The sequence below is a fragment of the Macaca mulatta genome, chromosome 9, assembly GCF_049350105.2.
Source record: "Macaca mulatta isolate MMU2019108-1 chromosome 9, T2T-MMU8v2.0, whole genome shotgun sequence".
NCBI classification, from domain to species: domain Eukaryota; kingdom Metazoa; phylum Chordata; class Mammalia; order Primates; family Cercopithecidae; genus Macaca; species Macaca mulatta.
The window spans coordinates 79,209,347-79,236,343 of NC_133414.1; the positions used below are offsets into that span (position 1 = coordinate 79,209,347).

The 26,997-nt window shown below is 43.2% G+C and overlaps 1 protein-coding gene across 1 annotated transcript; it reads right to left on the reverse strand.

Moving 5' to 3' along the window:
* On the reverse strand, window positions 1-23,762 carry EIF4EBP2 (eukaryotic translation initiation factor 4E binding protein 2). The gene is given in 3 exon segments (NM_001257910.1): window positions 1-3,029; window positions 4,658-4,843; window positions 23,486-23,762. Coding segments are annotated over 3 exon segments (363 nt in total). The 5' UTR covers window positions 23,631-23,762; the 3' UTR covers window positions 1-2,997.
* Between the last annotated feature and the right edge of the window lie 3,235 nt (window positions 23,763-26,997).

A 26,997-nucleotide genomic window follows, 5' to 3' on the forward strand; every position in this document is an offset into this window, starting at 1 on the left:
AAGGCAGAACCATGACAATGCATGTCTGCTGTTGGAATTTGAAGGAAAGTCACTTCTCATTATGATCAATTGTCCCCACAAGTATAGAAGCATGGGTTCCTCGTAAAAAGAAAACTACAAATGGATACTAAGATGTTAAGAGCTGTCTCAGTCAAAGTGGTAACTTAAGAGTATTCCTTCCCTCTAAAAAACCCAGGACACATTCATTAAGGGTTTCATCTGTGAGGTTCCCTCCAAACATGCAGAGGCAAACCACCCAATGGACTCTGGCTTGTTCTAAAAATAATTCTATGAGGCATGACACAAAGGTATCATCTATTGGAAGTTTATCTCATGCCCTGTGAAATTATTTTTTAAATGCCAACTTATGGAGGTCACAGACTGTCTAGTAGTGGTGGCCTCTGGGAAAGAACTGCACCAAGCCTTAAGGAAGTCCTGGCAGAGAAGGGTAAGGGATTGAACAGCTGCCGCATTATACAGCTGACACTCCCAAGAAATACTAAAAACATGCCTTCTGATTAGGGGGTCACATGCAGAAGCTCCCCAAGACGGCAAGAAAAAGGAAAATGGCATCTTGATACTACTAAAGCTCATGCTTTAAATCCATTCCCCACCAATTAGTGAGGAAGCCAAGTTTTCACACATAGCAATAAAGATCAAGAAGAGTTCACTCTTCCGCTCACTGACGGACTGACTAGCTGCTAGTTGGGTCAAATTCCACAGGATGCCAAGGCCAGTGTATGAAGAACGAAAAGCTTCATTCCCAAAGAATCAGGCTCCCCAGGGCGCAGAGAGGTCCTGAGCATGCTTCTTATGTAAATTACAGCGCAACTTAGGTTTTTCCAAGAATATGTAAAATGAGACTTGGAGTTTAATTAAACAGAACAGGGATACACTAAACAAACAAACAAAAAATACTTTTCTGATTATCAATTTTTTTGAGACTCAAAGCATCCCCAAAACATTGGAGATCCAGCTTATTCCTGAGACATCAACCATCACAAAAGGTTTTCACTCTGAACTATTCACATTTTTGTAGCAGAAAACAGAACAAAGTTCTGCAGACATCCTTTCTCTCTTCTTTCTAAAATGTATTCACAAACAGGGTCTTTTCAGAGTTCAAAAGAAAAACAGGTTTCTTTCTTGGCCAAATGGCTGTTACTCTCACCCTGGGATCTGATTTCTTAATAAAAAAGTTCAGGGCACCAAATCTAACCAGAAATTCCCAGGACACCAGTGGCTACTTAACTATAAGGGGATGGATGCTTTAGTCTTTCTATGAGGGGAATCATTCTCCCGGGATTATTATGCTGCTCAATAGTTCCAGGAGAGGTAGGTGGGAAGGAGGGTGAATGCAAAAGCTAAAGGGTCAGAGAAAAGAATGAGGCTTTCATGAACAACCCATAGCAAGGCAGAATGGTCCAGTTTTACAAACCACCCACTACAAACTCCAAACATGCACACTCAAAACTAGAGGGGAAAGGAAAGAGCTCCTGGGGGACTAGGGGAGACAAAAGATGGTGACATAGAACAGCAGACTCGCCTATGAACATTTCTCATCTTCCTAACACTGGAAGATGTTTAATTAAAAAGTTGCTGTTCAAAATTGTACTGAAAACATATCTAAAAATAGGTCTGTAGTCATCTTAAAAATAAAAGGTCACTTCTCAGATAAGAGGAGTGACAGATATTCTCAGATACCAACACTTGAGGTATCTTTGATGTAAATTTGAAAAATGGCCTGGTAGAGAAAAAGGAAGGAAAGGAAGGAGAGAGGAAGAAAGTGAGGAAGGTAGGGAGAGAAATTCAGAATACAACAGGAAAGGCAAGAAAACTGGGAGGAATACATTTTTTAAGCCCATGCTTATCTATTCCAGCAGCCAAACAAAGCAGATCCACAAAGGAAAAAATGCAGTTCTTTTCTAAGAACATTCTGAAAATCAACTTCAAACTCAAAACATAAGAAACTGCAATCTAAGAACAACTATCACAATGCTCACTGGACTTAAAAATGACAACTGAGACCGGGTACTCAAATGGGTCAACGTTCTTCAGAGGTCATTCTTAGGCATTATCTGACAGAATACTATGATGAGGCTTTACCCACCAAGTAGAGGCTAAAGTGCTTCTATTACTTGGTATGGACCTGCTTTAGGAGCAGACAAAATCACTTCGCTTTCTTGAAGTACAAGAGGACTCTGCCAGCAACAAGATGCAAGCAGGGAAGAGTGGCAGAAGAAGAGCAAAACTGGTTACCAAGGGCTCTCTTCTGATGTACAGAGTTAAAAATATCTGCACAAATGCACTAAGTAAAAGAACAGGAAGATGAACTATAATACCAAAGACAGAAGACATTCCTCCCAGAGGAAAGAAAGAAAGTGGACCTCAAAACAGTGTCACAAGGTAATGCTACTAGAGTTGCACAAGCTGTGCTCTGTCCCGAGGGACAAATACCTCAAGGTAAAAGGGAAAGCAGCTCTCTTTTTTATCATTTCCCCCTGCTGGTTGTAAAGATCCCAAGCCCAGACTCTTGCAACACTGAACCATAGGTGGGAGAGAGGGAGGAGAGACAGAGGGTAAGGAACATGAATGGTGTTAGGCCCACCAAACCTCTGTATCCCTTCCCAGACAGGCAGTTGTTGATAGGTTGAGATTCGATGTGGGACAAAATTACAGGGTAGGAGGGTGGCTCTCAATAAAAAAACAACTAGGAAAGTCAGAGTTGAACTGTTGTCCTCTAAGGGCTGCTTAGCTCTACAGAAACACAGCCTTCAATCTAACCTGTTTAACTGGGAAGGGTAACAGGAGACAGGGAGAAGAAATGGTCAGATGAAGCTCATCTTCCCATCATTTGGCACCCAGAGGAAGAGGGGGAGGTGGAGACTGTAATGGGGACTGCTGGTATTGCCTCTTCTGTCTTTTCACTGTTGATCCTATTAGCCAAATCAGGTGCACACAAGTATCAGTGTTGCTTTTCTTCTAATCCTTGCAGGAGAGTCAGATGTCCATCTCGAACTGAGCATCATCCCCTAGTTAGGACAAATGAAATGAAGAGTTTAGCACATACACAAAAAAGCACAACAGTTTTAACTGTCATTCCCTCTATCTGAGAGACAAAAAATAATTCAAACTGTCCCACTCTCTGCTGCCTTGAAACAATTACTCTGCTTTGCTTTGGCTGGTCTTAATCTGAAAAAGAAGAATGGCAGTTCCATCGCCCATGGGGGGAAGCTTTGGGGAAAAGGACACAAGTGAAAACATCCCCAGTGTCTCTTTGTCTTCAGGTTGAATAAACAGCAGCTCCTGGGGAGCTCTTTGCTGTCTCTCAGGGGAGCACATTCTTCTGGAGGCTTTGGACTTTGGCCCTGCTCCAAACTGACACTTTGTCCATTAAAAAACTCATCTGAAATATCACAAAGCAGAATGCTGGCCCACATCTAGGGATCACTAAGTGCAGTCCTTGAGGAGTATTTCAGCAGTTGGCCACTCCTACCTCACCATTCTGCTTCTACAGAGATAAAGAATAAAAGAATGTGTTGGAGGAGGGGTAATTTAGGTAAATCTTAAAGGCAGTTCCGGAAAATAGAGGAAATAAACCATATTGCTTTTCCTCATACTATAAAAAAGAAATTCATATAAGAAACAAGGTCTATTTGCCTGAGGGTGATGGAAATGGGGGCTATGAAAATTGTTTCATTTTCTTTCTTTCTTTCTTTTTATTTATTTGAGACGGAGTCTCGCTATGTCACCCAGGCTGGAGTGCAGTGGTGCGATCTCGGCTCACTGCAAGCTCCGCCTCCCGGGTTCACACCATTCTCCTGCCTCAGCGTCCCGAGTAGCTGGGAATACAGGTGCCCGCCACCATGCCCGGCTAATTTTTTGTATTTTTTAGTAGAGATGGGGCTTCACTGTGTTAGCCAGGATAGTCTCGATCTCCTGACCTCGTCATCTGCCCACCTTGGCCTCTCAGAGTGCTGGGATTACAGGCATGAGCCACTGTGCCCGGCCTGAAATTGTTTTGTTTTCTGTGTTATTCTTAGTCCAATGAAGCCTAGGCCAGGTAGTCCTTAAGGCATGGTTCGAGAAGTCACTTTTGGAGTTTATCATACTGATTCTGGATTCTTTTCTCCCACCAACTACATCAGATTTATGATTTAGAACTCAGGGTTTTCAGAGCATTTCAAGAAACCTTTGGGGGAGGAGGGAAACTTTACAGACATATAACTGAACATTAGCTATAACTGAAGAACTGGCCAGGCGCGGTGGCTCACACCTGTAATCCCAGCACTTTGGGAGGCTGAGGCGGGCAGATCACCTGAGGTCAGGAGTTCAAGAACAGCCTAAGCAACATGGCGAAACCCCGTCTCTACTAAAAAATACAAAAATTAGCCAGGCGTGGTAGCAGGCGCCTGTAATCCCAGCTACGCGGGAGGCTGAGGCAGGAGAATCACTTGAACCTAGGAGGCGGAGGTTGCAGTGTGCTGAGATCGTGCCATTGCACTCCAGCCTGAGTGACAGAATGAGACTGTCTCAAAACAAAAAAAACAAAAAAACAAAAAATAAAAACTGAAGAATCAATAGCTTCTCAACCTATAGCAACCAGACATTCAAATTCTAAGAGCCACGCTCTAGGTCCCCAACACCACCATTCTCTTACCAACTGCATGTTTCCTGTCGTGATTGTTCAAGTTGTTCAAATTGTTTACTTCTACTTTGGAGTCTTCAATTAAGGTGCCAGGGCTAGTGACTCCTGGGATATTGGGCAGATGGCAGGGTGGGGTCTGAGCCATGGGAGAATTGCGACGATCCAACAGAAACTTTCTGTCATAAATGATTCGAGTTCCTGGAAAACAGGGTTAAAAAGAGTTTGAAACAATTTAAGGGGTTATCACCATATACTATCCAGCAATTTAATTTAAATCCCATGTAATCCTAACTTTTAAGGATTTTACAATTGAAGTCAAAAGCATAATCTCTAACCTCCCTGCCTGTAAACAGGCTCCTCTGCCATCTGGAATGCCCTCTTTCTCTTCTGCCAGGGACACTCCTGCTGATCCTCCAAGACTCAGCTCCAACCATCACTTCCTTTATGAAGCCATCCCCACCCCTCACTTTTTTAAAAGGTTCTTCCTCTCCATCTTACACACATCACGTATTACAGGACTCCTGTTTATCCATCTGTCTCTCTTTATAGACTTTGAGTTTCTTATGTCAGGGCTATGTCTTATTTATACGTGACCTAGGCCCTAATATTAACATCTTTAAGAAAAAAAAGTTTTAAATTTATGAAACTAGGAAAAAAAAAAGTTTTAAATGAAAGAATAAACAAGTATGAGAAAAAATAAACAGTCCCTTTTAAAGGCTTTCCAAAGAAGGACTGAGACTGACATTCTTCTCACAGCTATTATCAAAGCTGAAACTGGCAGTCCCTCTCTATTCTACAAAACAATCTGCTTACCAGTAAGTACTACCTGAATGTTTTAAAAACAATAGTTCTGAAGAATACACTTTAACTGATAAACAATTATGCTGCTTACAAATGGTCAATAGGTACATTAAAAGGTGCTCGACATCACTAATCATCAAGGTAATACAAATCAAAACCATGATGAGGTATCACTTCACATCTCTTAGGATGGCTATTATCAAAAAGACAAGAGAGCCTGGGCATGGTGGCTCATGCCTGTAATCCCAACACTTTGGGAGTCCAAGGCAGGAGGACTGCTTGAGCCCAGGAGTCTGAGTCCAGTCTGGGCAACATAGGGAGATCCTGTCTCCAAAAAAATTATTTAAAAAAGAGCCAAGTGAGGTGTTGTTGGTCTGAAGTCCCTACTACATGGCGGCTGAGCCAGAATAGCCTGCGTCCAGGAGTTCGAGGCTACAGTGAGCTACGACTGCACCTCTGCACTCCAGCCTGGGCAACAGAGCAAGATCCTGCCTCAAAATTTAGATCAAATATAATTTTAGGATGAGGAAAGTAGAAACTTACCTTCATCCTCTTTGCTTTGAAAAACAAAAACTAGAGTAGCACTCAAAAAGGCATCTAGATATTATGAGGAACGAGGTATTCTGGGTAGCACAAAACTTAGTTCAACTTTCAAAGAGTGAACAACTTCAATTATCTTGAATGGAAATACTTCTAATACAGATTTTAAATCCCTTTATGGCCTTCAACAGAAAATGATTCAACCCTCTTAATGAATCACAGTCATTATTATGAAAATTGTTTATTATACTATATTATGACCTAAGAAGTCTCAAGCCCTATCAAGCTAATGCTCTGTAGAGCTGAAAATCACTATACAGAGTTCAGGTGGTCAAGGCTGTGCTGGTGCACCCTTCCCCCACAGTGTCCTTGTCTCTTGTCAGACTAAGAGCTGCCTTTTTTCCAGGCTACTATGACTCAGTCAGCTCAGGCTGCCATAACAAAATACCACAGACTGCACAACTTAAACAACAGAAATTGTCTAATAGTTCTGGAGGCTAGAAGTCCAACACTAAGGTGCCAGCATGGATGGTTTCTGGTGAGGGCTCTTTTCCTGGCTTGTAGGTAGCTGCCTTCTCATTGTGTCCCTTACATGGGGGTGAGGCGGCCACAGCTCTGTGGTGTTCCATCTTATAAGGGCACTAATCCCATCATGAGGGTCCCACCTTTATGACCTCAACTCAACCTAATTAACTCCCAAAGGCACCACCTCCTAATACCATCATGTTGGGAATTAAGGTTTCAAAATAAGAATTTGGGGGAGACACAATTCAATCTGTATAGCACACCTTTAACACCCTTTCTAACTTGGTGTTTCTAGTCTGCTGTGTTTGGAAATCAGCAACTTGCTTATTAGCATGCTATGTAAAATAAGGGCAAATAGGCTGAAAGGGGGTCTGATGGCCTTCCAATGAACAAAGGGAAGGAGCTTTATCGATGGACTTTGCCTATCTCTTTGAGTTACCACATTTTTGTTCATGGTTAGATTTCAGAAGGGTAAGGTTTCACTGTCAGATGAGTCAACCTGCAAATTGGAACAAGATTATTCTTACTTCTGTAGTACATCAGGCCTGGAAATTGTGGAGATGAGGTGGTGAAAAAGCACAGCACAGAAGCAAGCTTTCTAAATTACGTATCAGCAATAACATATACATTAAAGAATTGCAATTAAACCAACTAGGATATAGGTAGTAGAGATTCTGCCTAAATGTGTGAGATATAAGAGAAACTCTGAAGAACCTCTATGATCTTAAAGAGCCGATAAGATACGGTATTTTACAAGTTTATTGAAATAGCATTCACTTACAATTCATCCACTTATAGTGCATAACTCAATAGTTTTAGTTCATATGCAGAACTGTACAATCATCACCATAATCAATTTTAGAACCTTTTCATTACCCCATAACCTCCCCTCAACCCCTTAGATGCCACCTAATCTCCCCACACCCTCTGGCCCTAGGCAACCACTAATCTATTTTCTGTCTCTATATATTTTTTTTTTTTTTTTTTTTTTACCTATTCTGATCATTTCATATAAATGGAATCATACAATATATGGTCTTTTGTGACTGCTTCTTTCACTTTCATAATGTCTTCAAAGTTCGTTTATGTTGTAGCATTTATCAATACTTCATTTCTTTTTCATTACCAAATATTTCATTGTATGTATATATCACACTTTATCAATTTATCAGTTGATGGACTGGTAAGTCGATAAAAACAACAGTCCATCAACTGATAAATGGGTTGTTCCCACTTTTTGTCTGTTATAACATTCACGTACAAGTTTTTGTGTGAACACATTTCCTTTCTCTTGGGTATATACTAAACTAAAAAAGTGGAATTAGCCAGGCATGATGGCTCACACCTGTAATCTCAGCACTTTGGGAGGCCAAGGTATGTGGATCACTTGAGCTCAGGAGTTCAAGACCAGCCTGGGCAACATGGCAAAATCCTGTCTCTTAAAAACATACAAAAATTAGCCAGGCGTGGTGATGCATGCCTGTAGTCCAGCTGCTGGGGAGGCTGAGGGAGGATGACTTCAGCCCAGGAGATGGAGGCTACAGTGAGCCATGATTGCACCACTGCGCTCAGCCTAGCTAACAGAGTGAGACCCTGTCTCAAACAAACAAACAAACAAAAGGTAGAACTACTGGGTCATATGGTAACTCTACCTTTAACCATATGAAGAATTGCCATTTTTTTCTTTCAGTTTTTTTGGGGGGACAGTCTCGCTCTGTCACCAGGCTGGAGTGCAACTGTGCGATCTCGGCTCACAGCAACCTCTGCCTCCTGGGCTCCTGGGTTTAAGCGATTCTCCTGCCTCAGCCTCCCAAGTACCTGGGATTACAGGCGCATGCTGCTACGACCGGCTAATTTTTGTATTTTAGTAGAGACAGGGTTTCACCATGTTGGCTAGGATGGTCTCGATCTCTTGACCTCGTGATCTGCCCGGCTCGGCCTCCCAAACTGTTGGGATTACAGGCATGAGCCATGTGCCCAGCCAGAACTGCCTGTTTTCAAAGTGGTTGTACCATTTTACATTCCCATCAGCAGTGTGTGAGAGTTCTAATTTTTATATACTGTAGCCAACATATAGCAGATATGAAGTGGTTTCTCACTGTGGTTTGATCTTAATTTGTGTTTCCCTGATGGCGAATGATGTTGAACATGCTGTTTTCATGTACTTACAGGCCATTCCACCATATATCTTCTTTTGAAGAAACTGTCTATTCAGAACCTTTATTACTAAATTATGATAAGTTATTTATTTTGGATATAAATCTCTTATATGACTGCAAATATTTTCTCCTATTCTGTGGGTTATCTTTTCATTTGCTTCAAGACGTTCTTTTATGCACAAAAGTTCTTAATTTTCATGATATCCAACGGAATTTTTTTTTTTCTTTTGTTTGTGCTTTTGGAGTTGTATCTTAGGCCACGGCCTAATCCAAGGTCATACAGATTTGCCTCTGTCTTCTTCTAAAGGTTGTACATTAATAGCTTTTGCTCTGACATTTAGGTCTTTGAGCCATCTGGTCCACCTTCAGTTTTTCTGTGTGCATATCCAGTTGTATCAGCACTATCTGTTAAAAACTATTCTTTTTCCATGGAATTGTCTTGGCACCCTTGTTGAAGATCAATGGGCCATTACTGTGAGGGTTTATTTCTGGACTCTCAATTTTATTCCATTGATCTATATGTCTATCCATACGCTAGTACCACACTGTCTTGATGTGTAATAAGTTTTGAAACCACGAAGTGTAAGTCTCCCAACTTAGTTTTTCTTTTTCAAGATTATTCTGGTTATTTTAGGTCCCTTAAAGTTCCATATGAATTTTGTCAATTTGTCAAAGAAGCCAGCTGAGATTATGATAGGGACGGTGCTGAATGTGAAAGTCAATTTGTGGAGTACTACCATCTTAACAATATTAAGTCTTCTGATCCATGACCACCAAATGTCTTTCTACTTATCTGGGTCTTCTTTAATTTCTTTCAACAATGTTTTGTAGTTTCCAGAGTAAAAGTTTTATGCTTTGTGACTAAATTTATTCCTATCAGATTGTTTTCATGCTATTGTAAGTGGGATTGCTTTTTCTTTTCTTCCTTTCCTTTCTCTTTCTCTCTTTCTTTCTCTTTCTCTCGTTCTTTCTTTCAAGAGAGGGTCTTGCTCTGTCGTCCAGGCTAGAGGGCAGAAATGCAATCTTGGCTCACTGCAACCTATACCTCCTGGGCCCAAGTGGTCCTCCTGCCTCAGCCTCCCTAGCAGTTGGGACTACAGGCACACATCACCCAAAAAAAAAAAGAAAATTTTTTTTGTATTTTTTTGTAGAGACAGGGTTTCACCATGTTGCCCAGGCTGGTCTCGAAATCCTGGGCTCAAGCCATCCGCCCACCTCAGCCTTCCAAAATGATGGGATAACAGATGCAAGCCTGGCCAGTTTTTTGTTTTTTGAGACAGAGTCTCCCTCTGTCACCCAGGCTGGAGTGCAGGGCGTGATCTTAGTTCACTGCAACCTCCATCTTCTGGGTTCAAGTGATTCTTCTGCCTCAGCCTCCCGAGTAGTTGGGATTACAGGCATGTGCTACCACGCCCAGCTAATTTTTGAATTTTTAGTAGAGATGGGGTTTCACCATGTTGGCCAGGCTGGTCTCAAACTCCTGACCTCAAGTGATCTGCCCGCCTCGGCCTCCCAAAGTGCTAGGATTACAGGCGTGAGCCACTGTGCCGGGCCCAGAACTGGTTTTTCTATATGGCTCTTTTATCTTGCAACCTTGGCAAACTCACCTATGATTTCTAATAGTTTTTTAATGCATTCCTAAGATATGTTTGATTTTGAATGCCAACACAGCAAATAATTCAGACAACAAGACACACTGAAGAAGTAGCGTCTTAATGCTGTAAATGTTCTCAAATATAGTCAGGGAAAATATGACTATGAAAGTATAGTATTTATAAGTTTTTGAATTTTAGTACTCTCTGCAAGCTAAAAAAAATTTAATTGTAGTGGGTATAAAGCAAAAATAGGGAATCAGCTTGTTAATCACTAATGATTTTAGAGTGTAATTCAAAAGAAACTGACCTTCTAAAAAACCAAAATTATTCAAAGAAAAAAATTAAGATTCAATCATGGATAAAATGGCAGGAAAAAACCCTTTATTTCCTTTATTGAATATTATGTTTACTACAAACTTATATAAATTCCAAGACAATCTATTAAAAAATCTAAAATATTTAAGGTCTCTTATACATATGCATGCACAGATGTACATTTTCTGAAGCAAGGAATTCCTAGCAATTCACATTTCACCCAAACTCCCTCCAACACTATGTCAGCTCAATTTAATGTCAACCAGTGCAGCCGTAAGTAACTAGAAACAAGCTAACCTTAAGCTACTGAAGAAGGAAAACAGACTACACAAGAAATCCATAGCTCATATAACACAATATTAAAATGGGGCATGATTGTGATCAATTGATGGAGTGTTACAAAAACTGAAAAACAATTTTCCATTCCTTTTCTATGAAAATAATCATGCTCCTTAGTCTTATATTGGAAAGTTGTGAAAAAAAAATCACAATATTGTATATGCTGTTTGATTTTCAACGTTTACAGTCAAACTATAGTAAAAGCATAGAAGAATTACAGTTAAGGAAGAGTATGTAAATGTTACAAACTCTAATTTTTTTTTTTTTTTTTCTTGAGAGTCAGGGTCTTGCTCTATCACCCAGGCTTGAGTGCAGTGGCACGATCACAGCTTACTGCAACCTTGACCTCTTGGGCTCAGGTGATCCTCCCACCTTAGCCTCCCAAGTAACTGGAACTATAGTCCAACTAATTTTATATTTTGTGGACATAGGGTCTCACTGTGTTGCTCTGACTGGTCTCAAACTCTTGGGCTCAAGCAATTCTCCTGCCTTGGCCCCACAGTGTTGGGATTATAGGTGTAAGCCACCATGCCTGCAAACAAACCCTGATATTATAAAAATAATGAGGTTACATATCAGCAAAGTAAAGGCAGGAAGACAGGTGAATGGTGTACTTTTAGATAGTGGAGAGCTAAAGTTGACAGGTTGAGACACATATTATTCAGAGTTTTAAAGATAACTACTAGAAGAGCCAAAAATGATAATACAATTTACAGAAATTAGTAAATGGAGAAAGGATGAGAAACGAGACAGAAAGTAATAAAAGTATCTTAGATTCCTCATCTTTCATAACGGGGAGTTAACAGTATTGTCTAATGTTAAAAAATCAAGAAATCATAGTATACATATATTATTTACAGCAACAATGGTAGCCAGCAAAAGTACTGTAAACAGAAACTGTTGAAAGTGGCAGTCTATTGGCATTTTATGCTCTTTTACACTGTTTAAGTTTCATTTTTCTGTTTTGTTTCAAAAATGTACATATTTTTCTTTGTCTTCCTGTTTGGATTTCAGAATAGGAAGCTTTAGATCTAGGTTAACATTAGCTATTTATAAATTTTTCATCCCTTAGTGACCAGATATTAGGATAAATCTAATACTTTCATCCAGGACTTTCTAGATACTAACATTACTAGGGAAATATGAGAGTAAAACTGAGTCCCTTTGATAGAGAGGGGGGAAAACCCTATCTACCTTTGAATCTAAACACCAGTGATTCTCAAACTGCAGAAAGCAAGAAGGTCAATGAATACAGCCCAAAGTTATGCTTGCCAAGATGGCTAGTATAGAAACAAGGTCATTCAAGCGTAAGGGCCTCTTTCAATATCAAGTACTTTAAATGATAAATAATCCATGCATTAAGCTATATACTTAAGAAACTATGTAAGCTGAAATAAAATCACACAGAGAAAATTCATTATAACATGGTTAACTTTTTGTTTTTTTTTTGAGACGGAGTCTCGCTGTCGCCCAGGCTGGAGTGCAGTGGCCTGATGTTAGTTCACTGCAAACTCCCACCTCCTGGGTTTAAGCCATTCTCCTGCCTCAGCCTCCCAAGTAGCTGGGACTAGGACTACAGGCGCCCGCCACCCCGCCCGGCTAGTTTTTTTTTTTTTAATAGAGATGGGGTTTCACCGTGTTAGCCAGGATGGTCTCCATCTCCTGACCTCGTGATCCGCCAGTCTCGGCCTCCCAAAGTGCTGGGATTACAGACTTGAGCCACTGTGCCCGGCAACATGGTTAACTTACAGGGTAGTTGTTAACTATATTTTTACAGAGACGACCCCCCACATCATAAAATTCTGTTTAACTAAGTCTGCTTCCAGAATTAAATTAAGCATTTACTCATGCAAATAGACGGCCTGGAAAACGAAACATTAAGTAACTTGCCCACAAGCCCTCCAAAAAGGCTGAGATAGACTTACATCCTCATAAAATAGAGTTCCAAGCAGGAAAGGAGAACATGAAGTCAAACAGGGCTTTCCTCCTGGGACTTTCTCTGTCAAAGGGGAAAATTTCAGAAGCCACCAGCAGACTTCCTTTATATCTCATTTGGCCAGAACTGGTTCAGATGCCCACCAGAGCAAACACTGGGGAGACTATGACTGGCTTAGAGCTGTCACGGTGCATATCCCGGGGCTTAGTACCTTGCCATTTTAAAAAATGAAGGAATAGCAGCAAGCAAGAAGAGGGAATGGCTATTGAGCAGGAAACCAACAATGTCAGCCAATCTGCATTCAATATTTACCTAAATTTAGTAAATATTACATACATATTAGTTTAACCAAAAAGGGTAAGAAAGGTAAATTAAGAGGATAGGGGACAGAAGTATATACATTGCGAGAAGGGTGTATATAGCAACTAAATCCTCATCTGCCATAGCAGAAAACGAATTGTTAATATCCCGAACTAAGAAACAGGCTGGGTGTGGGGGCTCGCACCTAAATGGCAGGACTTTGGGAGGCTGAGGTGAGAGGATCACCTGAGCCCAGAAGTTCAAGACCAGCTTGGGAAACATGGTGACAAATCATTTCTACAAAAATTTCAAAAATTAGCTGTGCTTGGTGGCACTCCTGTGATCCCAGGAGGCTGAGCCCAGGTCAAGGCTGCAGTGCACATTAGCTAAATGAATTTAAAATGGTTTCTCTGGGAGTGGAAATGGAGATAAAGGAATGGGATGTTGGAATGCTGGTTTTTGTTGTATGGTCAATAAGACTGTATGACTTTTAAAACTTTGTTGCTTTCATAGGTATAAAAAAAATGTAAAAAAAAAAAAAAGCAAAATGGCGAGGAAAAAAAGCATGAACACTGATGAATGTTCATTTACAAAAGGACAATTACCGCACGGTTCCACTTAACTGAGGTTCCTAGAGTAGTCAAATTCATGAAGACACAAAGTAGGATGATTAGTTGCTGGGGGCTGCGGTGGTAGTGCTTAATGGGAAGTTATTGTTTAATCGGTATGAGGTTTCAGTTTAGGAAGATGAAAAAAGTTCTGAAGATGGATGGTGGTGATGGTTGCAAAATACGGTGAATATATTTAATCCCACTGAGCTGCGCAATTAAAAATGACTAAAATGGAAATTTTTGTTATGTATGTTTAAAAAAATCAAGAGATAGTATATTAAAAAATCATTATAAGGAACTAAGAAAAAAGATGCTTACAAAATATCTTATAAATATATACATACAGACCAACACTGCTAGGGCAGCAGGGACCATGAAGAGGAAGGTATCCTTCAAGCCCAGACAAAGCATTTGGCATGTAACTTCAATTTTCTACCAGGAATTCTTGACAATTCTCCAGCTGTGCCTCATGTTAAGGGCCCACCAAAAGATCAGAAACAGATACAAGATGAACAAGCAGCAAGTGCTTCTAATGCACTCAGAAAAGAAGTCTAAGCCTGTCGTTCTCTCTCCCACCCCCATAAGAAGGGAAAATAAGAAAGGAAAACACAGAAAGGACTTAACAAAGCGTTTTCTCTGCTTTTTGTTCTTTCAACTTAGGTGGAAACAAGGTCCATGTCTTATTGACTGAGTTATAGAACATTCATGAATGAACTTCAGTTTTAACCATCTGTTCTTCATGGAGACTCTGGATGAAGAGACAGACTCCTGAAAAGCTCTATGGCAAATAACCCAGAGGAAATTAAAAGCTGCCTAACTCTGTATTCTCCAGGGAGACGGGTGGTGGCCAAACCACATTCAGTGTGCACAACCATCAAATCCCTGAAATGCTAATAAACCAACAGAGACAATTTTTATCTTAACAAAAGAAACAGGGCTGGGCATGGTGGTTCAATCCCAGCACTTTGGGAGGCCGACGCGAGAGGATCACTTGAGGTCAGGAGTTCAAGACCAGCCTGGCCAACATGGTAAAACCCCATCTCTACTAAAAACACAAAAATCAGTCAGGCATGGTGGTTGGTGCCTGTAATCCCAGCTACCCGGGAGGCTGAGGCAGGAGAACTGCTTGAACCCGGGAGGTGGAGGCTGCAGTGAGCTGAGATGGTGCCACTGCACTCCAGGCCTGGGTGATGGAGAGACTATCTAAAAAAAATAAAAAATAAAAAATAAAAAAAATAAGGAAAGATCACTGCTAATGGTATGTGGAAAACATTCAGATTCAAACCTGGCTTTCATTCCAACTATTTGCTTACCTCCCAAATTCATTTTCAATCCTCTTGGGTACCTCTTATTTAAAAACAATGGATATTTAGGTCAGGACCGGTGGCTCATGCCTGTAATTCCAGCACTTTGGGAGGCCGAGATAGGTGGATCACCTTAAGTCAGGAGTTCGAGACCAGCCTGGACAACATGATGAAACCCCGTATCCACTAAAAATACAAAAAACTAGTCAGGCGTGGTGGTGCACGCCTGTAGTCCCAGCTACTCAAGAGGCTAAGGCAGGAGAATCCCTTGAACCCTGGAGGTGGAGGTTGCAGTGAGCTGAGATCATGCCACTGCACTCTAGCCTGGGTGACAGAGTGAGGCTCTGTCTCAAAAACAAACAAACAAACAAATAAATAAAATAATGGATATCTATCAACATCTTCCATTTTTACTTATAGTAAGGAACTTGAAATAATCCTATTGGATATCCTGGTCTACGTTACTATTTTTATCTGCTGCCAATTCATAAAAGTTCTAGGAACTTATCAGACCAGAGAATAGTTCTATTTCAACTTAAAAGCAGCCCAACACCTAACACAAACATAAACAGTCTTTGATAATGAGACAAGCTCCTCTCTGAGGCACTAATGATTAATCATGACATCTTAAAATGAAGAATTGCAAGCCTTTCATGCTTTCTGGTAAGTGCTTCTTAGAACCTAAGCTGCAACGGTCTATCTTCACCAGTAAATAGCACTTCTGCTATAAACAACAGACCATTTCTTAAAAAATTAAAATTGAATTTGGTATTACCCAAACCAAAACATCACAAGAAAAATACAAACTAATATCCCTCATGCAAAATTTAACAAAATATTAACAACCCAAATTCTGATTTTTTTTTTTTGTAACATGGAGTCTCGCTCTGTCACCCAGGCTGAAATGCAGTGGCATGATCTCGGCTCACTGCAACCCCTGCCTCACAGGTTTAAGTGATTCTCCCGCCTCAGCCTCCCAGGTAGCTGGGACTACAGGAATGCGCCACCATGCCCGGCTAATTTTGTGTATTTTAGTAGAGACGGGGTTTCACCATGTTAGTCAGGCTGGTCTCGAACTCCTGACCTCAGGTGATCTGTCCACCTCAGCCTCCCAAAGTGCTGGGATTACAGGTGTGAGCCACTGTGCCCAGCTCCAAATTCAGCAATATGTGAAAAGGACCATAAATCTCACCATGACCAACTGAGATTTATCCAAGGAATCCAAGACTGATTTGACATCTCAAAATCAATTAATCTATCATGTCAATAGAATGAAAATCGAAAGTCACATGACCATCTCAATAGAGGGAAAAAAGGCACTTGACAAAATCCAACAACATTTCATGATAAAAACAAACTAGGAGTAGAAGGAAACTTTCTCAACCTGATAAACGACATCTATGGAAACACAGCTAACATCTTAATAGTGAAATGGTGAAAGACTGAATGTTTTTCCCCCTCTTAGGGAACAGCAACAAGGCAAGGATGTCCATTCTTGATGACTCACCACATCTATTCAATACTTAAGGTTCTAGCTAAGGCAATTAGGCAAGAAATATAAATCAAAAGCATCCAGATTGATAAGGAAAATATAAAACAATCTCTAGTCACAGATAACATGATCTTGTATACAGAAAATCCCAAGGAATACACAAGCACTGAATTGTATTTTCCAGTTTATCCTTGTTTATCCTTTTTAAAGTTTTTACTTTTTATAACTACTCAATAAAATGAACAGTTTCTGTTTGTCAAAGCATTTGTCCTAGAGAGCTGAACGATTATTTATTTAGATGTAAACACTCAAAGATTTCTGAGCTTTCGGCTTCAAGCTGTGGCCTGAGAACCAGCTACATACTGCATGGACAACTACTGGGTGTTAAAGAGAGCGCACAGGGTTTTCTTTCATGGATTTCAGATCTTTTGAGTCCACAGGCCGGGCACGGTGGCTCACACCAGAAATCCCAACATTTTGGGAGGCCAAGGTGCGTGGATAACCTGAGGTCAGGAGTTTGAGACCAGCCTGGCCAACATGGTGAAACCTTGTCTCTACTGAAAATACAAAAATTAGTCAGGTGTGGTGGTGCATGTCTGTAATCCCAGCTACTCAGGAGGCTGAGGCATGAGAATTGCTTGAACCTGGGAGGCGGAGATTGCAGTCAGCCAAAATCATGCCACTGCACTCCAGCCTTGGCTACAGAGTGAGATTCTGTCTCAAAAAAATAAAAAAAAATAAATAAATGTCAAAAATCTTTTAAAAGGCCAAGCACGGTGGCTCATGCCTGTAATCCCAGCACTTTTGAGAAGCCAAGACAGGTGGATCACTCGAAGTCCGAAGTTCAAGACCAGCCTGGCCAACACAGTAAAACCCCATCTTTACAAGAAATACAAAAATTAGCCAGGCGTGGTGGCAGTCACCTGTAATCCCAGTTACTCGGGAGGCTGAGGCAGGAGAATTGCTTGAACCTGGGAGGTGGAGGTTGCCGTGAGCCGAGATCATGCCACTGCACTCCGGCCTGGACAACAGATCGAGACTCCATCTCAAAAAAAAAAACAACTTATAAACACCAATTTGATGAAAGTTTTTCTGCCATTCACCAATAAACTGTCCTCCTGCTCAGGCTCTCTTCCTCTGTAACCAGATTAACTAACTTTCTCCATGTTAACTTTACCCCATCTGATCTGCAAATCATCACACACACACGCACGCACGCACGCACACACACACACACAATCAAGCCTACAGTCTCCAAACCACGCAAGATCCCTCTTATAAAACTGTCTTTAAGACTCCTATCCTCAAAAGGTTTCTGCTGAATAACCTTAGTAGTGCCAGTTTACAGGCTAGTGACTTTTCCTTCTTCCTGTTGCACACAGCAGGCCTCAGGAGAGCGGTAGGGTGCTGTGCACAGCTCTGTCGTGCATGCTGCACTATCCACCTGTGCTCTCCTCCCTTGTCAGACGGTAGCTCACTTAGGTCAGGCAAGGGCGCTCCCTCCACACAGTACACTGCCTTGAGGATGAGGACTACTGCCTTCCTCAGGCTTAGAATTCAGTCCCTTACCAGCAAAAATGCACCCAACATAAAAACTGAGGTATACTCTCTTCTACATATATATTGGCAGCTGATGAATATGAGATTAAAGTTGAATCTCCCACAAAATGACAACATACGTTGTGTTACTCTGATACAAGTAAATGCCATCTTCCTCAAACACAAGGCAAAGGGTTTGAACACCCTAAACTATGTTGTTTATGCACTTCTCACATGTAATAATGAATTCCTCTGGCTAATAACTTAGTTAGAGAGTTCAATAAGCACCATTTGTGGGTTCAGAAGTTACTGGCCTGGAATAAACTCAGCCCAAGGATACCGAGTTAGAAATTTTATGACATGGTCAGAAGCTGGCTTTCCTTCCCAGAACTCTACTTACTCCTCCCAAGAAAGGAACCAGATTAAAAGTAGCTCCCGCCAGGCACGGTGGCTCATGCCTGTAATCCCAGCACTTTGGGAGGCCGAGGTGGGCAGATCACCTGAGGTCCGGAGTTCGAGACTAGCCTGACCAACATGGAGAAATTCCGTCTCTACTAAAAATGCAAAATTAGCCGGTCGTGGTGACACATGCCTGTAACCCCAGCTACTCGGGAGGCTGAGGCAGGAGAATCACTTGAACTCAGGAGGTGGAGGTTGTGGTGAGCCGAGATGGCGCCATTGCACTCCAGCCTGGGCAACAAGAGTGAAACTGTCTCAGAGAAAGAAAAAAGAAAAAAGAAAAAAAAAAAAAAAAGCAATTCTCTTCACCCCCAATACTCTTTATTTTGGGATAGTTCACAACAAGTGGATTATTTTCCCTTCTTCCTGCTTTCTCCTTTTTTCCAAACCCATCCAACAGCCTTTATGAAATTCTGTCCCAGTGAACCAATCACATCAACTATCCAAGAGGCAGAAAGGAAGAGCTACAGCCCAGATAAAATTTCAGACCATCACAGTTAGTTCCCCTCTGTTGCCCCTGTTATGGTAACAGCATACTTTTCCATAGCTGATGAGAATGCTGTGCTGGAAAAGAAAGGCAAACAGAAAGGGTAAAAGACGTGTCTATGTTTCTGCTCATTCCCCAGAGCAAAACAACTCTTCTAAAAGGGAGCAGTTCAGCACCTTGAAAGGAAATAAGGTAGCAGAAAGAATCATATTAGCTAGCATTCTGGAGGTAGAAAAGTCTCTTTAAAAATGTCTGCAAACTTCCTTTCCTAGTAAGATAAGCATCTCAAAACAGTGGAGGAAAAAAATGGAATAGTGATCAGGATACTAAATTTGAGGGACCCACGGACAATAATTAGCTGTTTAATACTAACAAGTTACTTAACTTCTCTGGGTCCCAGTTTCTCTTAATAATAAAATGAAAGCATTAGGTTTCTTCCAGGTCACTAGTGTTATTAAAAGTGGAGCCGACTATAGTAACTTTACCTTCTTTTGAGGGCAGAAGTAGCTTCTCAATGGAAGAACCAAATATCATCCACTCCTCCACAGGCGGATAGAAAAAAAAAATAAAATAAAATCCAAGAGCCTTTTTTTTGGCCTGAAATTCGCCCAACACAAAATCCCTTCTTCCTTTGTAATGAGAAAGGGTACTCTTCTAGCAATATGAGAAATCCAAGAGGTTACAGCAAGTGTGTTTTCACCCACTTCTCATTTCCCAAACCACAGGAAGGCAATTTTGAGAAACCTCAAGGGTAAGCTGTATCTCCTCTGATCCCCAATGAATAAAGGACTCTTCAAGGAGGGAGAAACTCTAAATTTGCTAGGCTGTGAATGTCCTTGCTCAGTCTGATCATTTAGGGCATTCGATCCATCAACTGTTGTTATGCTGGAATGCTCTGACGTGTACGTGACCCTCCAGAAGGTTTCCAGAAGTTTGAGGCAGGAAATGTTAATCCCCTCCCTTACCACTAAACAGAGATTTCCAATACAAACCTACCACTCATTTTTCTAAATGTTTTCAAGTCTGAAATATATGTTAGCACTTGACTCTACCCTTTCAGAACTAAAAATCTCCTCTGTCTGCCCCTACCCCCAAATCAAGAATTTAAACCTGTTCAGACCAAGGACTGTATTTCCTACTTTTGTCTGTTGTCCCCTTTTGTGCAAACCACTGCCCTGGGTGCGCAAAATTTACTAATGATACCTAACCACATTAATCCAGGCGTCTGGGGGTGGCCAGATAACAAACTATTGCACCCTGGTTGAGGGAAATAAAATTACATGGTGACAGGAAGATGAATGTAGCATTAGAGATACACAAACCATCAGAGGGGGAAGTTAAATCAGTAAGTAAAGAACACCTAAACAGCATTCATTGCTGTAATAGTGATTAAATCCAACTGCAACAGTACCATGTCCTTATAAAGATAATAGATAAGCCCTCATGTTAAAAATCCAAAGATTACGGCTGGGCATGGTGGCTCAGGCCTGCAATCCCAGCACTTTGGGAGGGCGAGGCGGGCGGATCATGAGGTCAGGAGATCGAGACCATCCTGGCTAACACGGTGAAACTCCGTCTCTACTAAAAATATAAAAAATTAGCCGGGCGTGGTGGTGGGCACCTGTAGTCCCAACTACTTGGGAGGCTGAGGCAGGAGAATGATGTGAACCTGGGAGGCGGAACTTGCAGTGAGCCAAGATCACACCACTGCACTCCAGCCTGGACGACAGAGCGAGACTCCATCTCCAAAAGACAACAAACAAACAAATAAACAAAAAAATCCAAAGATTACGATGGGCTCTCCCAATAAATACAGGCTCAACATTAAAGAAGAGCCAAGATGACAAGTATTTAAATCCAAAACAAAAAAACTGTGTGTAGAAACAATTTGGGGGGAAGTTAAGTGATATTTGAGAAAACAGTGATTGAGTGTTAGCAGGAGGGGTAACGAATCAGTATTTCCGGCAGAATCTTTGCAAGCACTTTAAGAATTAATCCAGGCTATGAGATAGGCTTCTATCTTTGAAGCAACGCTTAAAGACTATGCCCTTATTTTTAAAAGCACGGTAGCTTGACTATTTGACATAAGCCAAAAACGCATCTAGGTGGCTCTTCCCTCAGGGGATTAATATATAGCTGAAAGTTTAGTTCCTTTCCCAAATAAACTATAGCTGAGTGCAGTTGTTACTATGAAGTGTTCTGAACTGCTGGAAGCGCAGGCATTTACTGAACAATACCACAAAGAATTCTGGAAGAAGTTATCAATCCCTTTCCATCACCTCAGAAAACAGTATCTATTTCTTTCTTTCTTTCTTTTTTTTTTTTGAGACAGAGTCTCGCTCTGTCGCCCAGGCTGGAGTGCAGTGGCCGGATCTCGGCTCACTGCAAGCTCCGCCTCCCGGGTTCACGCCATTCTCCTGTCTCAGCCTCCCAAGTAGCTGGAACTACAGGCGCCCGCCACCTCACCTGGCTAGTTTTTTGTATTTTTTTAGTAGAGATGGGGTTTCACCGTGTTAGCCAGGATGGTCTTGATCTCCTGACCTCGTGATCCGCCTGTCTCAGGCTCCCAAAATGCTGGGATTACAGGCTTGAGCCACCGCGCCCGGCAGTATCTATTTCTTAAAAGCAATCAGTTCAAGTTCAAGACAACTCTTATATGGAGCAGATTCTGGTCTGCCAAAATTTTTCAGGATTAAAAAGCAAGATCTTGGCTGGGTGCAGTGGCTCACGCCTGTAATCCCAGCACTCTGGGAGGCTGAGGGGGCGAATAACTTGAGCCCACGAGTTCAACACCAGCCTGGGCAACATGGAGAAACCCAGGCTCTACCAAAAATACAAAAAAATTAGCCAGCCGTGGTGGCACGTGCCTGTGGTCCCAGCTACTCAGGAGGCTGAGGTGGGAGGATCGCTTGAGCCCAGGAAGTGGAGAACGCAGTGAGCCGAGGTCCTGCCACTGTACTCCAGACTGGGCGACAGAGCGAGACCCTGTCCCATGCTCAAACACAGGACTTGGTCTTGAACTGATTATATCGGGGGGAGATTTCTTCCATGAGTTAAGCCACCTAAGAACTCGACTATTCTGCAAAGTTAACATTTCCTTAAACCCAGCTCTCCATACATATTAATGAACTTCTGCCTGGGTCATTTAAAAAGCCTTCCAAGGCAGCCCCCCCACCTAGAGCGGCCTGGCTGAATTTCTCTGTAAAGCTCTCTCCTAGATTTTTATCCCTTGGTGTTGGCAAGAAGGTCTTACTCCACAGGCCTTGCTATTGTGCAACTCATCTAAGGATGGTCCAGGCCTAACTGCACCGGATTGGTTGCAGTACGGCTCCTGAGCCCTGCCCACAGGAACAAGGCTAGCAATCCTCTAGACGGCAGGAGCTGCGAAGTCCCCACCCTCTAGCAAGAGGCCACCCCAGCACCAAAAGAAGACAAAGTTCTGAAGTTAAAAAGGAGGCCCCGTTCCCTTCAATAAGGCTCCTCAAAATCGCTTTCCAGGCTCCTCCCTCTGGAGGACAGCCCAGTTAGGGCACAGACAACCTTTGAGCTCTCTTCCCGTGACCAAGCTTCACCTCTACCCCAGTGTTACTTATTTGTAAACAGTTCCTGGTCATGCTTTGAAAAGCAATGCCAGGGAACCACCCTCTCTCTGGACTGCCTCTCTCTAGCCCCTTTCACAGCATCAAGCAACCACCCCACCCAACTGGGGTGTCCTTGACAAAGGTCCTTCAATCCATTTAAAAGGCGTCGCCGCCGAAAGACAGCTGCCAGGGCCCTACCACCCCCACCTACTTTCCCTTGGCTATTACTTGAGCTTTATTTTATCACTCTATCCTCCCGGCCTGGGGACTCCCCTCACCCGTGGGGCCTCGTCCAGCAAAGTAAACAATGCTGTCAAAGCGGGATAACGCTGGGTGAGGCTTCCACACTAGGCATTCCAGCCTCCTCCCGGTGTTCTAAAAGCAGTAAAACAAGCCATCGCAGGATCCCAGGACCGAATTCCTCTCCCAAAGTTCTTTTTTAAAAAGGCCCGGAGCCAGCTTCAAAATCACGCATTAATTTGCACAATCTGCAAGAGACAGGCAATGCAGAATGTAATGCAAGGCCAAGTGGAGCCAAATCCGCCCGGGAAGGAGGCAGAGAGGGGAGAGAAAACTGGGTCGAGTGCGTAAGCCTGCCACGAAGCGGAAACAAGAGCTCTTTTTCGCGACAGGACAGCCACATTCCCGAGTGGGGCGCACGCGGACTCGAGCTCCGGGCAAGAAAGAACACGAAGTAAAGGATCCCGAACGCTCGGGCGAGCCCAAAGGCAGCGTCCCCGGGGCTTCGGTGGAGCTGGGGGCGGGGGCGGGGGCGAAGCGGCCGGGCACCGAGACGCCGAGGAGTTAGAGGACCGCGGCGGGACACCGGGCGCGGCGGACGGCTGGCCGGCGCTCACCTCCCGGTGTGGTGGAGAAGAGCGTCCCCCCGGGCGTGGTGCAATAGTCATGAGGTAGCTGCGCGGCGTCGCTGATGGCCACGGTGCGGGTGGGGATGGCGCGGCTCTGGCTGGGCTGGTGGCCGCTGCCGGCTGACGAGGACATGGCTGTGGGCGCGGGCTCTCGGCTTTGTCCGGCGGGCAGGCGGCGGCGGCGGGGCCGGGGCTGCTTCGGCTCCTCAGGCGGACGGAAAAGCGCGCTCTGCGCGCTCCTCGCTCGCTTCCTCTCGTTCTCTCGTCCCGCTCCGCTCCCGCCGCCGCCCTCTCAGCCGCCGCCGCCGCCGCCGCCCGATCCTCCGGCCTCCGCCAGCAGCCTCAGCAGCAGCAGCAGCGGCAGCAGCGGCGACGACGACGACCGGAAGCGGGCGAAGGCGGGAGCCAGACGGAGTTGGGGAAGCGGGTTGGCCGGAGGTGACGTCGCCGCGGGGCGGGGCGAGGCGGTGAGGGGCGTGGCTGCAGTTGTTGAGGGGGTGGGGCCGAGGGGCGGGGCTGAGGATGAGAGTGGCTTAACCCCAGCGGGCGGGAGAGGAGCCAGAGGGAACCTGAGCTAAGTGTTTGTGAGTCCGGTGAAGGGGCAGACAAGGATAACTTTCTTTGTCTTATTGTTTGTCTTTGCCGGTTAACACCACTTTACTTGAGCAGACTTGAGTCTCTCATGCATTCCTACGATTACAAATGTAATTTTACTTTTAATTGTTCATTATTAATTCAGGCACTGCATCCACGATGTACTGTATTTTAAAATCAAACAGAGCAGAAAGGTTTATGGTGCCACTTTCTCCCAGTTTCCGAACTCCCTTCAACCGCTGTACCAGTTAATTGTGTATCCTTCCAAAGACCATCCCTGTATACACACATAAAGCAAGATCTAAACATTAGGGAACGGAAGAAACCAAGAGGCACCCGCGCCACAACAATGAGTATTATTGTATTAGAGATAAATTGAGGCATAGGAGAGGGCTTAGACCACCAAGTACCTGAAAAATCTAGATCTGGAACTCTATTATTTCCTCGAGGGGTTCTCAAACTTTGGGTCTCAGTACCTCTATATTCTTGAAAATTATTGAGGATTTCCAAGAGCTTTTGTTTGTGTGGATTATATGTACTGATAATTATTGTATTAGAAATTAAAACTGAGTCCCTGCTGATCAGTAGTGGGATTGTGCCTGTGAATAGCCACTGCACTCCAGCCTGGGCCACAGAGTGAGGCCTGTCTCTTAAAAAAAAAAAAAAAAAAAATTGGCCGGGCGCGGTGGCTCAAGCCTGTAATCCCAGCACTTTGGGAGGCCGAGACGGGCGGATCACGAGGTCAGGAGATCGAGACCATCCTGGTTAACACGGTGAAACCCCGTCTCTACTAAAAAATACAAAAAACTAGCCGGGCGAGGTGGCGGGCGCCTGTAGTCCCAGCTACTCGGGAGGCTGAGGCAGGAGAATGGCGTGAACCCGGGAGGCGGAGCTTACAGTGAGCTGAGATCCGGCCACTGCACTCCAGCCTGGGTGACAGAGCGAGACTCCGTCTCAAAAAAAAAAAAAAAAAAAAAAAAATTAAAACTGAGAATGTTTTAAATGTTTATTAATTCATAAAATAATAACCTATTACATGTTGACATATATTTTTTAATTATCTAAAACAAATAGAACAGTGGCATTATTTTATATATATATATATATATTTTTTTTTTTTTTTGAGACGGAGTCTCGCTGTGTCACCCAGGCTGGAGTGCAGTGGCCGGATCTCAGCTCACTGCAAGCTCCGCCTCCCGGGTTTACGCCATTCTCCTGCCTCAGCCTGCGAGTAGCTGGGACTACAGGCGCCCACAACCGCACCGGCTAGTTTTTTGTATTTTTAGTAGAGACGGGGTTTCACCATGTTAGCCAGGATGGTCTCGATCTCCTGACTTCGTGATCCACCCGCCTCGGCCTCCCAAAGTACTGGGATTACAGGCTTGAGCCACCGCGCCCGGCCTTATTTTATATTTTTGCAAATGCTTTAACATCTGGCTTAATAGAAGACAGCTGTATTCTCATATCTGTTTCTGTGTTCAAGCAGTTGTAATGTGTTGATTCAAGTAGATGAAGAAAACCCAGCCTCACACAGGTATGTAGTTAGAAAAGAAGATTGTCTCAGATCCCTGAGTGGCTCTGCAGATCACACTTTGAGAACCACTGCACTAAGGCAGCACTGCTTCTGCCCACAACATGCCCAAGGTGGGACTGGGAAGAGACTCATGGGTAAGGCCAACATAGCTACCATCATTCCCATTTTGCAAATGAGAAAAATAAGGGTAAGAGAGGTTGAGTGGAAAACAGCTATTGCTTCACTGCTCAGAGGGTCAAACAGGCGCTTGGCAAGAACATAGACAAAAGAACTCACACAGCCCAGGGCAGGCCAGGGCATTACATGGTACTGATTTTGTGGTGAGTGTCCCAAGAATCCAGAAAAAAAAAGTCCCCTGCCTATCCTGCCATCTGGAAGCTGCCAGAGTTGCAGAGGACTGAGTTTAACCTTGAAAAACTCTGAGACTTTGGACATGCCAACAGAGACACTTCTAGTGGAAGGAAAGGAGAAGATACTAGTTTACATTTGTGTAGAGCTTACAGTGTGTGGTTTATAAAGTGCATCAGTCCAGTAGGGGCACAGTAACTCACACCTATAATCTCAGCAATTTGGGAAGCTCAGGCAAGAGGATGGCATGAAGCCAGGAGTTCAAGACCAGCCTGGATAGCAAAGCAAGACCCTCCTCTCACATTTCTGCAAAAATAAAAATAAATAAAAAATTATCCAGACATGGTGGTGTGCACCTATAGTTCCAGCCTACTCAGGAGGCTAAGGCAGGAGGATCTCTTTAGCCCAGGAGTTCAAGGCTATAGTGAGCTATGATTGTGCCACTGCACTCCAGCTTAACAGAGTAAAACCCTGTCTCTAAAAAAATTAGTTAATTAATTAAAAAATAAAGTGCATCACTCTTTGAACTGTCTTTATTTATAAATTCTGGGGGTGTTCTGGGGACAGTGAGGAGAGACCCTTCTGGCCAGAGCAAAGGGTGAAGATGGTACAAAAAAGTTAAGCTGGGCGTGGTGACACACGCCTGTAATCCCAGCACTTTGGGAGGCCGAGGTAGGCAGATCACCTGAGGTCGGGAGTTCAAGACCAGCCTGGCCAACATGGTGAAACCCCGTCTCTACAAAAATACCAAAAAAAAAAAAAAATTTGCCGGACGTGGTAGCATGCGCTTGTAGTCCCAGCTACTTGGGAAGCTGAGGCTGGAGAATCCCTTGAACCCTTGAGGCAGAGATTGCAGTGAGCCGAGATCGCGCCACTGCACTCCAGCCTGGGTGACAGAGCGAGACTCCATCTCAAAAAAAAAAAAAAAAAAAAAAAAAAAAGACACAGAGGCTAGGACTAAAGACGGGATGAAATGGAATAAAGGAACTAAAGTACAATTTGGAAGTTTTGGGGACAGGTGGCT